General features: G+C 36.2%; 1 protein-coding gene across 1 annotated transcript; it reads left to right on the top strand.

Moving 5' to 3' along the window:
- Nucleotides 1–558: 558 nt before the first annotated feature.
- On the top strand, nucleotides 559–12,072 carry LOC103554100 (olfactory receptor 52Z1P-like). The gene is made up of 2 exons (XM_070626638.1): nucleotides 559–1,078; nucleotides 11,114–12,072. Exons 1-2 carry the CDS (start codon nucleotides 559–561, stop codon nucleotides 12,070–12,072), a joined length of 1,479 nt encoding a protein of 492 aa, XP_070482739.1.
- Nucleotides 12,073–16,111: the final 4,039 nt, after the last annotated feature.

Genomic DNA, 16,111 nt, shown 5'->3' with positions numbered 1-16,111 from the left:
CCCCTAGACTTTAATCTTAAACTAGTTTTAGGTTGTCCTCTCCTGTCAACCATATCAAATTTTCTATGAATAAATAGAAGAAAAATTCAGGGACACTGTTTTTATATGACATTTCAAGTCTTGATTAAAATATTGTTGTGTGAGAAGATTAAATAGTTGATATGATTTTCATATTATGCTTTCTTGTATAAAAGTTTATTAGTGTCCACATGTTTCTCTGACTAGAACTTTGGAAAGGTAGTGAAAGAGATTTATGTAACACCCAGCATAAACAAATTATGTAGGTTTCTTCATTAAATGAGGATAATGGTGATGGTGTGCTAATCAAGACTCTCTTGCTCTAGAGACAAAAGACCATTGACTCCTGTCCCTGATATTGGACATCATCGTCTTTTTCAACAATAGTAGCTACAGACCCTTTCTTCTGACTGGTTTCCCTGGGTTGGAGGATTCACATTTGGTGATTCCATTTTGTTTTGTGCCATGTACCTAATTACCCTTATGGGTAACATCATCATCTTAGCAATTATTCAGATGGAATAGTCATTTCATGCACCCATGTATCTTTTTCTCTCCATGCTGGCTGTTAGTGACCTAGAACTCTCTGCTGCCACTCTGTCCACACTACTCAAGCTTTTCTGGTTCAATGCCTGTGAAATAGACTTTGATGCCTGCCCAATTCAGATGTTCTTCATCCATGTTTTCTTCCTAATGGAGTCAGGCATTCTGCTCACCATGTCTTTTGACTGCTATATGGCCATCTCCGATCCACTCAGGTATACTACTATTTTGACTAATTCTACCATTGCCAAGATAGGTGTGCGGCTTTTGCTACTGGCTGTGGCTATCATCTTCCCAGGACCCTTTCTCATTAAGCAACTGAGGTTTTGTAAGGCCCATGTGCTCTCCCACTCATACTGCCTGCACCCAGATATCATCAAACTCTCCTGTTCTGACCACCATATCAATAGCATCTATGGCATCACCATCATTCTCATTACCTTTGGAGTGGACTCTCTACTCATTCTTCTCTCTTATTTGAAGATTCTGATGACTGTACTAGTCATTGCTTCCCAGTGTAGGGGAGGAAGACATTTCCTCTACCTTCTCTGGGTTATTCTGGCCAGAGAATGAATTAAATTCACATGAGACAGAATAGCAGGAGAAAATTAAACAAAGCTTTATGAGAACCATGGCCTGGGGCCTTTCTTCCCAAAGGAAGAAAGGGCACCAAAGAAGTGAGGTATACAGAGTGGTTATATACCCCCAAACAGGGTATTTCACATATGATTGAAATGTCCCTCCCACAATAGTCACAAGATTGCCCTGTCGGCACAGCGCTTGATGGACACAGCAGGTAATTGGTCTGCTACCTCAGAGGGCTGGCGTAGCAGGAGGCAAATCTATTGTCTTGAGCTGGGTGGTCACAGGTGGGTGCAGCAATCAGTTCCTAGCCTAAGGAAAGGTGCTTAATCCTTAAAGAAATGCCAATTTGGGAGGGGAAGGGAAGTCAGTTACAGGAGGTTACCAGACAAGCACAATAAAATGCAGATTTGAGTCCTTGCCTTCCCCATTGATTAAGAGTTTCTGGAGATAAGGTCATCTCCCCTTCTTCCTGGTACAGAGGGAGATATTTTTACAGATGGAGATTTCCTTTACAATGTAAATGTCTCTTAACAAAAGGGTAAGCAAGTTCTACTTTTCAGTTGCTTTCCTGTCTGCAAAGAAACCAGCCTCAAATAATCCTCATGCCAAAGAGACTATCTTCATGTGGCCAAGACCAGTTCCCCACAGCAGGAAGAACAATTCAAGGCCCTTAACACTTGTGTTTCCCACATCTGTGCTGTGCTGCTGGTCTACGTTCCCATGCTGGGGGTATCCATTATCCATCGCTTTGGGAAACATGTTCCACCCACGGTGCACATTATCATGGGTTATATATACCTACTGAGCCCTCCTTTTCTCAACTCTGTTGTATACTGCATTAAAATTCAGGAGATATGCACCCGTATTCTGGGTAATCTACTGAAATTATAGAAGAGAGGACTTTAGGATTATTTATATATATCTGGAATAATCCTTAAGAAATTAATTTCTAATTTGGGTGAAGCATATCACTAAGAAATATTTCTATGTTCACAATCCTCATGCACGTTTGTCTCTCACTTTTCTGAAAGTTTTTGAGAAGTGCAACAATATCCTCATTTTCCTTAAGTAACTCAACTAAAATAGACGACAAATAATTGTACAAATAAAGCGTGAGTTCAAAATAATCTGCGTTGTCAGAAATCCCTCAATATCCCTGAATATCCATGAATTTGTTGGAAGATTTGTAATCAAAACATAAGGCATCAAGTATAGGGCATGTTGTAACCTGACTACAATGTAACTTCTGATGAACATCTTCCACAAATGTCTCCTCTATGATTTTTTACTATCTATCCTTAAAATTACATCGAATTTTCTCAGTTTTTACTTGTGAGACTTTTGTCTTGTTTAGACATTACTTTACAAGTATATTCTTCTAGTTTACCATGTACATGTCCACACTCCTTTGACATCTATTGATAGGTACAGTTTAAAACTTGGAAAACTAGGCAGAAAATCATGGAAAAGATTGCAATGAGCCATTAACTGGTGTATTGGCATGCTGAGTAGTACTCGTTGTCTCAAATTTTTGTTTGCTGGTTAGTGTTCTGCTGATTTATGAAATTATGTAACCAAACAAATAAATGTAGGCTATTAGCTCAGTAGCTGTTGGAGAGTGTGTCCCGAAGAAGATGCGATAGAGGAAAGATACATTTTATTTGGAGGGCACCCTCTTTAAATAATTTTTGTCTCCAATGAGTCATCAAAATAACATTACAATAGAGAAATAACAGCAATGCTTTAGGTAAGTTTCATTTGCAGAATGCCCTGTCAAGAATGAAAAGGAGATCCTTCATGAGCCAGTACATAAACTTCTGAGAAACTGTATAGGGCCTTACATATTCCTCACTCCCACAATTTACTGTTTTCTAAGGCTTTCATAGACCTACTACAGGAACAAAAAAGAATAAACACCAAAAATTTCCACAATATTATGCTTACAAAGCCTAGACTTCTGGACATGCATAGGAAATTACTAACACTTCTAAAAGCCGTATCGTAAATGAGAGCTTGCAAATATAACTCATTTCCCGACCTGTGCATCTAAACAGTATATTGCCAGCCCATGTCACCCTCAGTCTAGACTTTCTGAGAAACCAATGGACATTTTCTGCCATAGTTACTTTTAGTTTCTCATTTATCATTCTCGTCTTTGATATAATTCCAGAACTCTCTAGTTTTGGAACTCAATGCCCTTATCTTACCTGGGAAACAATTTCTTTTTTTTTCATTGTGAAGTGTCTATTTCCTTAAAACAGGAAACGCATCTATTCTTTTAACTGATATTCATGCTAACAAGGAAACTTGCATACATGTGACCTACAAAATAGGTATTGAAAGAATAAAGACATAAATGAATGATAGCAAATTATTGGGGACATGGACCACAAAGCAGACAAAAAAATGAAGGCCATAATCTAAACCAGGAAAAATGACATCAGTCTTTTAGGTAATAGAGAAAACCAATTGTGTAGATGATTTTGCTTTGGAGCAAAATGGATATTTAAGATTAGTGGCCATCTTGTGAAATCAACTACAAAGATAAGACTGAGACCTGTACTTAGCATGTAGGAAAATTCTAAACGAGTATCATATTATTGAACCCTACCTTGAATCTTTCTCTGTGGAAAAAGTAGCATAGTTTTGTATTATTCAGTGTTTTCTGACTGATATTTAAAAATTTCTCAACACTGGTAATGAATGAGATAGTGGGTGACAATAGAAGAAATTCATAATAAATTCAGATGAGTGAGTTAAAATAAGTGATTATTAGATTGCTTTGAGCTAAGGGGATTTGTGATTTCCGAGTTTAGGAGTACATGAAGGTAAAAATATAATTAACTTTGAAAATAAAATTACGCACAAAGACAATCTGCATTGATTTACATCTCTAACCACGGAGTATCATAATTATTTATCTCCACTAAAGGAATCTTCTTATTTAACTGGTATTCTCTCAGATTTGCAATCCAACTGCCTCAATTCTCTGGCTATTAAACATTTAATGAGTCAATTTTTGTTTTCCCTTCAGGTAAAAATATGTCCATAAATTCCTTTTAATTCATAATGTGTTTGTATTTTTCTTTAATCTTATTGTTGTACAATCTCCACCAAAAATCATAGCTTGTAACCACAGCTTTATATACTTCTCTCCTATGAAAGTGGTGTTTCCCTACACATGAGCTGTTATTATTTTTCCACTGGAATCTATTACCTTGGAACTGGAATTATATGCACTAATGAGAATGATCACAAGAAAGAACATTATTGGAGTTGCTCATCAATTTTAATAGCAACTTAGGGAGGCCATTAGCCCTCACAATCATCTCTTCTTTTTATTCTCCTGTGTATGTTAAATAAGAGAGATGAACTTGGGAGACTCTGCTAAGCCATCTTGGGAGTGAAAACTGATTGCAGCACCAGCATTGAGGCAGAAGCACTTGACATAAGTGAAATAGACCTCTAGCAGGGGACGAGTCAGGAACCCCAAATAAAGCTAAGAACATTTTTTCCCCAATTAAGGCTCACAAAAACCAGATCTAGAAACATCTTCTTGACTTTCATCTTTCAAAAGTTGACTGTTATTGTGTGACTACCAATCTGCATTGCTGTACACGCCAGCAATATGGACCCTTTAGAAATACCAGAAGGTCTTCTATGTTAGTTTAATAAAATTAGAATTTCCAAACTACCTATGGGAAATCTCCCTTTCTTGATTTTCTGGTTTGTTTTACATCTCTTGTTATACTGAATCTATGAGTGTCAATATCCATTATGTTTTAACATATTGTATCTACTTGTCAAGGTCATAGTATTTCTTTGAGCCTGCACAAATGCAATGTGAATGGTAGAAACTGTTAGGCAATAACAATGATCCTAATCTGGGGATTAAATGCACCCTGAAGTTCATGTGTTTCAATCTTCACCCAACATTGAAATTCCCACTCCAATATTATCAATAATTTTTCACCAGCCTGACTACCCCTATTTTCGGTGTAGAGATAGCAGGATCTACTGCACCATACCAGGTGTTCTTTGTAATTCATTCTGAAAGCTCTTCCTTATGTGGGGCTCCTCTAGATGCTGCTAAAATCACCCTGGACGTAAATAAGCCAGATAAGAAGGAGGTAGACTGGGCTGAATCAGTCTCCTCCCTGCCCCTTTCCTAACCGTAGAAAACTAACTCCTCAACTTTAATCACTGTCTCTCCCTATAAATTTCGTTGATATACATTTGTTAATTGTCTCTTCAGCAGTCATCTCCCCTTCCCTCTTCCCAATACTACTCCAAATTTCTCAGTCATGGAGTTCAAGTGAGATTGGCCACACTTTCAGGGTAGTCTCTGATTGTTTTAATAATATCAGCATATACATTTCACCTAGCCACAGTTATTAATTCAAGAAACACATAATGCACTCCAGGCCAATTAACATCAACAGAATTCAGCTCTTAGATTTTATTCAAAATATTGTACTGATTATGTTTTTCCTGCTAGATATGAATGAGGAAATATACACTTTTAAGAACTGCCTTCTTGAATTCATGAAATGAATGCCTGCTAATAATGGCATCAAAGGTAAAGAAGCAAAACTGAGAAGTGGAAGAGAACGAGAGAGATCGGGTCACACTACCGACTCAAATACCTTCTTAAATAAATCTACCTTTTGATTTTATGGTTACATGAGCCAGTAAATTACTTTTTTAAAAAGCTAATTGGAGTTGAAGAATCTGTTGCCTGCTACCAGGAAACATCTTTGCTAATATACCTCAATGTATACTGCCCCATCAGAGAGATGAAAAGCCTTCCTTATATCAACTGAAATATATCAAATAAGAAGCCCTGAACTTTGATGTTTGGATAAGAAAAAAACGAGAAATATAACCTGATTCAATGGGTTCGATTACAGTCACTGGGTGCTTCCACTGAATTTTCACTACTTCACAGAATGCCTCCATATCTCAGGGTTTGTCCTTGTATCTGGAAATCCCAAAGGTTCATGACTCAGTGCTTTCCTGTACACCATGACTCCAATGGTCCCCTGACTTAATTCTGTGTTTATAGAGCGGAGGAGAGAAGATCATGCCATGAAAGAGGGATACTTTCAGAATATCGCTTCAGAATTCTTAGATAATCTGCTATACAATCAATTATATTTCAAGTCTGCATCTCAAAAGATTCTAGCTAAAGATAATGTCATGTGGTCAGTCCTTCTTCCTAGTCTGACAGCTCCGTTGAAAGCTGTTCACCATTATTGACTCTGCTGGTGTTTGAAATACTGGGGGCATAGCTTTCAGTATCACAGCAACACGCAGCTGCCACAGTTAGGACAACCAACAGAGAGGTGCTGTGGTTCCCTGACAAGGAAATGAACCCCAGCCACAGAGGTGAGAGTGCCAAAGCTTAGCTACTAGACCACCAGGGTTATTCCTAGAGCATTCCTATGGAGTAGTCAAGAGTTAATAACTTTAAATTAATCAAAAGACGAGAAATTCCCAGAAGATTCCTGTCCCTTAAGGTAGCTATTCATGAACAATAAAGGAGCCCAAACTGGGTCACAAGTGATTTGGGCTTTGTAGTAGTGAAAGAAAGCTACCAATGAAGGACTCTAGCAGCCAAGTTGCTTTGAGATGTCAGGTGAGAAGAAAATCAAGATTTAGCTGAGGTTGGATACAGAAATAAGATCAAAGATAAGTGGGACAAATATCAAAATAGTTAAATTCTAGCATGTACTACAAGAAACTACCAATATCTGTTTTATGAACTTTTCATGTGAAGATATTAGTGTTTTCTCTCCCAAAGTCAACACTAGTTGTTTTGGAGAATGGTGCTGACTCAAAAGGAAAAGAATTTCTGTAAGAATCCCAAGGAAAGAGAGGAATAGGGTATCCAGTTCTATGGAAATTTTGACCAGCCTCATCCCCGAACACTAACACACCCTGAGACCAGATGGAGTAGATTCAGAGAATGTTAAGAGCCCATAGATGGGAATGGTACTGTGTTTGGAATTGCTAAAATTTTCTCTTGTGGAATGGTGGCGAAGTGCGTCCTCTTATTCATTTTCTTTATCTAAAATAATACAAATGGAAAAGTATCAATCAAGGAAAAAGTCCTGATCGTGCTTCTGAGGTTGATTCCAATTGTCTCAGTTTTTGTATCCAAAATCAAAGATTTTAGTGAGTATGTGGAATTGAAAATGATATTTCAGAGTCACATTTTGATAAACTGAATAGGACAATTGAAAAAACCAGTGACCAGTAGATAAGATGTGTATGCTTCTTGTCCTCATCCCTTGGGTAAGGAAGTTGACATTTTGAGGAAGAAGAAGTATTTGATTCTATAAAACCCTCCCTTGGATAAATGACTAGATTCAGGGAGCATTTGAATAGCCATTCAGACAAGGTCCTATATCAAATAAAAACAAAGTCAATTATCCCCAGAGCAAGTATCCTTGGGAACAACTAAGCTGTGAGAATATTAATCATGAAAGCCTTTTATCTTTGATATAGTGTGTATTTCAGCGAAGTATTTACTTTTCAGACTGTCCTCCATCCCTTACAATGCAAGCAGAGGGACATCTGTTTTGATAGTCATGTCACTATAATCACTTTGGAAGATAGCTTGGCAGTTTTTTGCAAAATTAAACATATTCTTACATGTGAGCCAGAAATCATACTCCCTTGTGTTTGCCCAGATGATTTGAAAACTTATTATCACACAAAAACTTGCACATGGATATTTATAGCAGCTTTATGTATAACTGTCAAAATTTGAAAGCAACCACTATGCCCTTCACTAGGTGAATACATAAACTGTGGTATATCCAGACATCGGAATATTATTTAGCGATGAAAATAAATGAGCTATCAAGCCACAAAAAGGCATGGAGGAATCTTAAATGCTTTTTACTAAGTGAAAGAAGGCAATGTGAAAGGGCTACCGTAATGCATGATTCCAGCTATATGACATTGTGGAAGAAAATAAAACTACGGAGACAGAGACATATCAGCGGTTGTCAGAGGGGTTACAGAGAAGGAGGGACAAATAGGTAACACATAGTGGATTTGTAGGGCAGTGAAACAATCGTGTATGATACTGTAATGGTGGATCCACGCCATTACACATTTCTCAAAACCATATAATATACAACATGAATGGTGACGTCTAATGGAAACTGTGGCCTCTAGCTTATAAAAATATGTCACTATTGGCTCATCAATTGTAAGAAAGGAATTACACTAATGCAACACAATAAGAGGGGAAACTAGGTGGGTGAGGTTAAGGGGATATTTGTGAACTCTACGCTTTCTGCTTAATTTTTCTGTAAACCTACAACTGCTTTATAAAGTAATATGTACTAATAACAAAGCTTCATTTCAAAAGTGGGGGGGATCTTCAAATATTCTGTAATGCCTTTCCCTTGTAAAACCTCAAAATATGTCACTAAAGGACACCTGGTAATGTATTTACACATATTAAAATAGCCTCTACAGTTTGGCTTTGTCATAAAACATGTGGATGTTCCAGAAGTGTCGTGCAATAGGAAACCTCCTTTTTTGTTAGAGTATTCTCCAAGGAATACATACTGAGCTGGCAAAAAGTGCAGAGATGTTGCTCAGAGACTTCATTTGGGATGGAAAATTATCAAATGCAGTTCAAAAGTGGAAAATACAATTTTACAAGTATGGAAATAGGGAAAATATAATTTTACAAGAACAGAAGATAAGTTTAGCCAGCTAATCCAAATACTGACTGTGGGTCTCAGGTGTAAAAGCCCTCACTCAATTGTAAAATACCCAAAAGATTTCGCAGCCCTGAGGTTATTCCCTAAGTTGTCTTTACAGATATCGGTGTACAATACTAATGAATATATAAATGTACATATGCATATCTTTCCTGAATCCTTATCAGCTGGACAGGACTTTTTACTTAACACCTACAAATATCATTGTGGGAGGTACTAAGAGGAAATTCAAGGTCTGCTCTTTTACGTTCCAAATGGTTTAGAAAAATCATGCATCTAAGAGGTAAGTTAGAATAGTTTAGCGGTTAAAAGTGTGAGTTTTTCAATTAGGATCCCTGGATTTCCAACAATTTACATACACATTAGTGATGTGACATTGGGAAGGCCCTTCAGTGCCTGAGTTCCCTTGCATTCACAATTAGGATATCAACAATAGCTATTTTATATATTAGTTTTGACCATTAAATTGGTAATCCACGTAAAGTGATTAGAATATTTTTTAGGAAAATTCTTAGCACATTATAAGCATTTATAAATATTTGCAATTATTATTTTTACCATTACTGCTATATTTCCCACTCTTGTAATGACATGTGAGATGTCTTCTATTTTAATACACTGATATATTGTGTGTAGTTGTCACACAGCAAAACCAGCCTCTTCTGGAAGACAACCAAAAATATGAAGCAAAGCCTCAGTCTTAGGGGGCTAATAAAATTATAGTTATACCTCCATATTTTTAACAAAAAAACATTCAAAAAATCTTTCTCTTGGAGTTTCATTAAAAGTCACTTCCTCTATTTTATGTGTTGCCTTTTGGTGGGACATTTTGTCTTTTATTCTTCATCTGAATTTTGTGAAAGAGAGAGAAAGGGCAGTATGAGGGAGAATAAGATAAATTTGTGTTCATAATGTGGTAATTTTTCCTGCTTCCTTGTTAAGCATTGGGATCATCTTAAAAGGATTTCAGTTACCTCAAGGGACAATAGATATCTTGAAACAGGGCGGTTTCCCATCTGCTTGATGGTGTGACAGCTCCCCATGAAAAGTGCAGCGTGATCAGATTCTATATTTTGTAGCTCTTTTTAGATGAAATAGCATTTATTATCCATGACTTTGAAACTGCCAAAGACTTGAAGTCAAAAGTGTTTATAAACATACATGGTGCCTTTGCCAAAAGCACTGCATTTGATTACAATCTTGACTAATTGATCTAATGTTTTATAGGCCTGGACAAACAATAATTTTATATTTGAGGGGTTTTTTTAGAAAAGCTATTTTTATTTTATAACTTTTGATATAATAAAAGCAAGAACTACTGCTATTTTAAAAAGTTGCTAAAGTTTGATCTTATTCTGTGGTAGTGAACATGAAAACTGAAGTCACTTTACGTCATAGAAGGCTCTTTCAATGATAGATATTGAAGAATTAGGGGCATTGACATTCTTCAGTGACTTTCTTGTTCTGAATGAGAAAATTCTGTACTCTGAATTTTTATTTGTTTTCTATAACTCCATTTCACGATCCTCGAGAGTTAGTGCTTACTAGGGTATGAATAATCACAACTTTTGCGTAGCAGTTCAAATTTCATCTTAAATCAATCATTAACTTCAACGATTCAAATGAGAGCCAGATGAGTGAATTTTTTTCCTTGTCATAGAAAAAATAGGCCAAGGTAACATATCTCACACCCTCAGGATGAGGAAGAAGAATTGGAGTCTTCATGCTGCCTCCAGTTATGCATCAGTCTATCATCTAACCCATCTCTGCTCATTCAGTTTGTCCAGTGAAGAATGGAATATTAATTCTCTCCAATCTTCTATTCAGTATTACAGAGAGAAAAGAAAAAAGGAAAATTACTTTTTTTGTATTTAATAATTTATTATCAATTTAGAAAGGCAAAAATATATACATATAACAGTTACAAGTTCAAAAGACATATCATAAATTAGGTAGTTATACCAACTGACATTACAAGAAATAAAGTATTCAACTATTAGTTTTTCTGCTTCACAAGTTGTTTTCAGAGAGAATAAGATGCCCCATAAACAGGAAGTGATTTTCCCATTATCCTTCAGTTATTTAGTAACATTTCTCAGACTATTTCATTTTCCATCTAATTCTCTAGCCAAAATTAATGGTTAGAATTTGACTAGGATGAAGAAATATGTACTCATATTCTGTTATTATTTACTCTAGCTCTCTACTCTTTCACGTAATAGACTTTGGCCACGTCTCTATAACAACATCCAACTGTACATCCACACATCTCACTGCCTTTCTGCTGACTGGTATCCCAGGCTTAGAAGACTTCCAAATCTGGATCTCCATCCCTTTCAGCTTCATGTATCTTTTGGCTGTGATAGGCAATGGCCTGGTTGTGGCGGTGGTAGCCTGGGACAGAAGCCTCCATGAACCCATGTATGTCTTCCTGGGGATGCTGGCATTCAACGACGTCCTCCTTTGTACTGTCACAGTACCCAAAATGCTTCTCATCTTCTCGCAGGGCTCTTCCCTGTCCACCTTTCCTGCCTGCCTCACACAGATGTTTTTTGTTCACGCTCTCTTCCTCTCTGAATCTGCTGTTCTACTGGCCATGGCTTTTGATCGCTATGTGGCTATCTGTTCACCTCTCCATTATGCAACCCTACTTACAGGCTCTCTCATTAGCAAGGTGGGCCTGGCTCTGGTGGCTCGAAGTGTGGCTGTGGTCACCCCAGGTGTCCTCCTCATTCTCCGGCTACACTTCTGCCAGAGCAATATCATCCACCATACCTACTGTGAGAACATGGGCATCGCCAAGTTGGCCTGCAATAGCATTGCCCTTAATAGCATTTATGGGCTCACTGCTGCTCTCCTCACCACAGGGCTGGACTTTCTCCTCATCTCCCTGTCCTACTGGCTAATTCTGAGAACAGTCTTCCGACTACCTTCTAGGGAAGCCCGGACAAAGGCCTTTGGGACCTGTGGAGCTCATATATGTGTCATCTTAATATTCTATACTCTGGCCTTCTTTTCTTTCTTTACCCATCACTTTGGAAAGCATGTGCCCAGGCATGCCCTTATCCTCCTGGCAAACCTCTACTTACTGGTGCCACCTACCATGAATCCCATTGTTTATGGAGTGAAGACAAAAGAGATAAAGATGAGAGTACTAGGACTCTGTAGCCAAACAAAATGACCCAAGGGTAATGAAGCAACAATGAACAGCAGAGTCCACCATGGAGGAAGAGGCCCAAACGTCAAATTTGAATCAATCTTGGCAGATCTGTCCCCACAGCCCTTAACCTCTGAATAGAGCTTTAAAAATTCATATTTACAAATACTGTATTCCTGACATGGGATAAACAGGAACTGCTCACTCACCATTGAAGAGTATCTCAAAATAGTAAAGTAATAATTAATGGAATATCACTGTAATAGCACAAGGGACTTAAATATCCTTTTTGTAATACACAATGTCTCTTTTACATCAATTTGCTATAGACAGGACAAAATGTCAACTCCATATGTTCAGGGATTAGCTCTGAATCTGGTCTCACCATAACACCTAGAGGACTCGGAATAAACAAATAATTTAATAAATATCTGTCGGAAGGATAAATGTCTTCCTTAACCAAATAATAAATGCTAATGATTTGAACTCCCTGATAGGTCCTTATATATTATATAGGACCTATAAGTAAAATACTTCTTTCTGTTTTCTCTCAAAAACCTTTCCTTTAGCTTCCAGAAAATATCTATTTCTTATCTCCTGTAATATCTTGGTGTAATAGAGACTTTCACTTACCAACAATAGAAAAATTACTTTGGTTAGATTAGGTAAACAAAAAACAGGATATTTCATGGAAGCATTCTGAGTTATGCCATGATAACCAAGGATAACTTGAATATCTATAACTCAAGAAGGACAAAAGCCAGGTTGCCTTAGGACCTCAACAGCAGGAGAGCCTAAGCTTCTTTAGTGGATTCGGTGTCTCAGTTGCAATGATTATGGGACAGAAAGTACAATAACCTAATAGTGGGTCAAACTGCTGAACCTAAATCAATCTGTTATACCTCTTAACATTCTGATTTAACGGGGATGAAATTGTATCAGGATAATTCTTAGGAAAAGGAAAAGAAAATCATGGCAAATGGTCAGAATTATGTTCACTTGATTCATTTGGTACTTTTGTATACACACATGCAATTTTCCTGGTTTAGCTCTTCGCACAGCAAGCATTATTGTTGATTGTGTCTATAGGACCTGGGAGATACTTTATCGTCTGTAAATCTATCTGCCGTAATTCCTGCAATGTAATCTCTTTTCTCCACTGGAAAACACTCACCTCTTGATTAATGAAAGAGCTAAATATTTCCCTGGCATCACACAATAAAAAAGCACATCATGAACATAACATATACCTGGTCAAGTGGTTGAGTTAATTAGACTGAGCGCCTTGAAAATATTTACATGGTTATCATCCTCTTTATAAATGCATATGGCTGTTTCTATATTCTGTGTGTAATTAGGTGGTTATGCATGCTGTAATTTTTTTTAGGAAATTATATTTTTATTATTTATCAAATCGAATGACTGAATGACTAAATGGGACAATGAGGTATTTTGCAACAATGCTTTGTATAAAGAAAATGCCAAACATTTAGATGGTAAAGGAAATGATGATCTTCTCTACTATTATTTTTTCTTGCCAATGTGTTTTGTCACAAAGGACCTTCTGCAGCAGAAAGATAATCAGTGCATATTCCAAAGAGTAGCATTTGACATTATGAAAACAACTGCATTGCACTTTTGCCTAGTGATAAAGGATTTGAATACAAAAATGAATTATTATTTGGGCTTCTGGATATCTTACAGAATCTGTAGGAAGGCAGAGAATGCTTTCAGAAGGCAAATAAATACTCACGACTTTACCAAACAAGCTAACATGAATAAGAGTGTCTCCTAATTTATAAATCCGTATACAAATGAGATAGATGCTCCAATCATATTACTATAATCCTAGGCAAGAATAAGAGGGCTTCTTGTTTTAAGAGCACTAGCTGCTTGTCGGAGGAATGTACTCCAGCTTTCACTAAGACTCCTAAAACACGATAATGTATCTTTTCTCATTTCATAACACAACCTTCCCTTCCATTTATTCATTCATTCATATATTCAATGCTTGATCTCTTCACCAACTGTATTTTACTGGGAAGAATGACCTTATTTTGAGAATATGTGTTTTCTAAATATTTTGGTAAAATATATTTTATGAATGTAATGTGACTCTAGTAATTAAATTTGAGGAGCTAGTATAGTAGACTATAATTTATAAACTCCAAAGTTGGGTTATCTGTGTATCAAAAGCTGGGTTATCTGTGTATAGATCCACTTGAAATAGTTTTTCTGATATGTGAAATGCAAAATCTAGGATTCAAAAGTTTAAATATATTTCTGTTAGCAAATTTGATAAAGGTTTTTATTTTTTGGAGCACAAGCACTAGGAAAGGTATGTTCAGCATACATAGGTTGAAAATATATTTTGTATTTTAATATCATTTTAAACATGATATATATTCTTAAATGTTACTTGTAAAATGTACAGCTGATGATAATGTTCACATTCTCCTCAAAATTCTCCTTTTTCCTATAAATTTTACTTGGCTAGTGTATTACACTGAATAATATCTAAATTTGATGTCCCTATAACAGGCTTTAGTTTTAGTTGATATGCCTTTGATCAAGGTGAATGTGCTGAAGGAGATGCAATGAGAATAAAATCAAGAAATAGGACAAAGTGGGGTAGGGACAGACATAGTTGAATGAAATCAGAGAGTAGAAATAAGTTCATGCAAATTCTATATGTACTCCATATGCCTGAAATTTGTAATCCTAACTTTAAGTCAATGAGATCTCTTTTATTATATGAAATGTAGGCTCAAGACAGGTCAAATCTTTTCTGGCAATATGTTTTTTGAATATCCAAACTAGTCCTTCTATATTCAATGATTTATTCCTTTCTTTATCATTTATACATTCAATAATTAATAACTGACTTTTTTTACATCAAGCATAGTGCTGATTATTACAGCGAGCAAATTTTTGGAGGCACACTTATTACAGTAGCTAAAATAAGATATGTGAAAACATATTTCTTATTATTGAGATTTACATAAATTATTGGAGCTATAAAGCATTCTTAAAGTCTTCTTTTTTACTCTTTGCTTATTTTTTGTCTTTGAACAAGTGTACATAAGCAAACTAAGAAAATTCAATTAACTTTGCAAGCTTTTTATACAACTCTATGCACTGCCACATGAGAGGTAATTTTAGAGTTATAAGAAAAGACAGTGTTGTATATTGAACAGATTTCTAGATAAAAATTAAGACTCCTGAATTATCTGTTTCCTGCTACCACAAACTTGTAAGTAGCTATAACTCAGTGAGTCATATTTTTTTTTACATTTAAACAAATAGTATAACTTACATTGTTATTAAGATACATTTATTTCAATGCTATAATCCCTGGCTTCACATGACAATATCTGGGAGCTTTCAAAAATTACGGAGTCTCAGCTTTCTATAAGATAAAAATTATTTGTAATAATTAAGTAAAAGAAAAATAAATATGGAGAGGGCCCCTTTTTATTCCTGAGGAAACTAAATCTCCTCAAGAATAAAAGGGCAGAAGATGTGTATAAACTTTTAAAAGATAATATTAATGCACCATGAGGATTGATGACTTCTGCTTTTAACCCTAATATGCTCTTATATCAAGAAAAGAGTTTTTCCATCTTGAAAAAATATAAAATAAGCAGGTTTACAAACACACTTAAATAACAAGAAAAACAATATAAGATTCTTGAGAAAAGATGGAATGTCAACAAGCAAAGAAACGTGGGTTTAGTATATTTAAGGAAAACTTCATGGATAAGTGACCATGAATAAGGGATGTGATTAGAAATGGAGGAGAACCGATGGAAATGATTTCCCACACACTTCACTACAACATATTCATACTTAAAGGAGATTTATGAAACATATGTTAAGGAGGGCTATATAATCTCAGTGGACACCAATGCTCTCCTGTAGGACATTTTTGTGATGCTTGTTGGCTCTCTTTCTGCTCTTTAAGAAGTCTTTCTCTGGTAACTCTATGGTGCCAACACACCTAAGGCAAACACTATGTATTTACATCATTAAGACTGATACCATCAGTGTCTTGAGGCCATGA

Source organism: Equus przewalskii, chromosome 6, assembly GCF_037783145.1.
Source record: "Equus przewalskii isolate Varuska chromosome 6, EquPr2, whole genome shotgun sequence".
NCBI classification, from domain to species: Eukaryota; Metazoa; Chordata; class Mammalia; order Perissodactyla; family Equidae; genus Equus; species Equus przewalskii.
The sequence above is the reverse complement of the archived record's forward strand: the minus strand, read 5'-3'. Positions and strand labels throughout refer to the sequence as shown.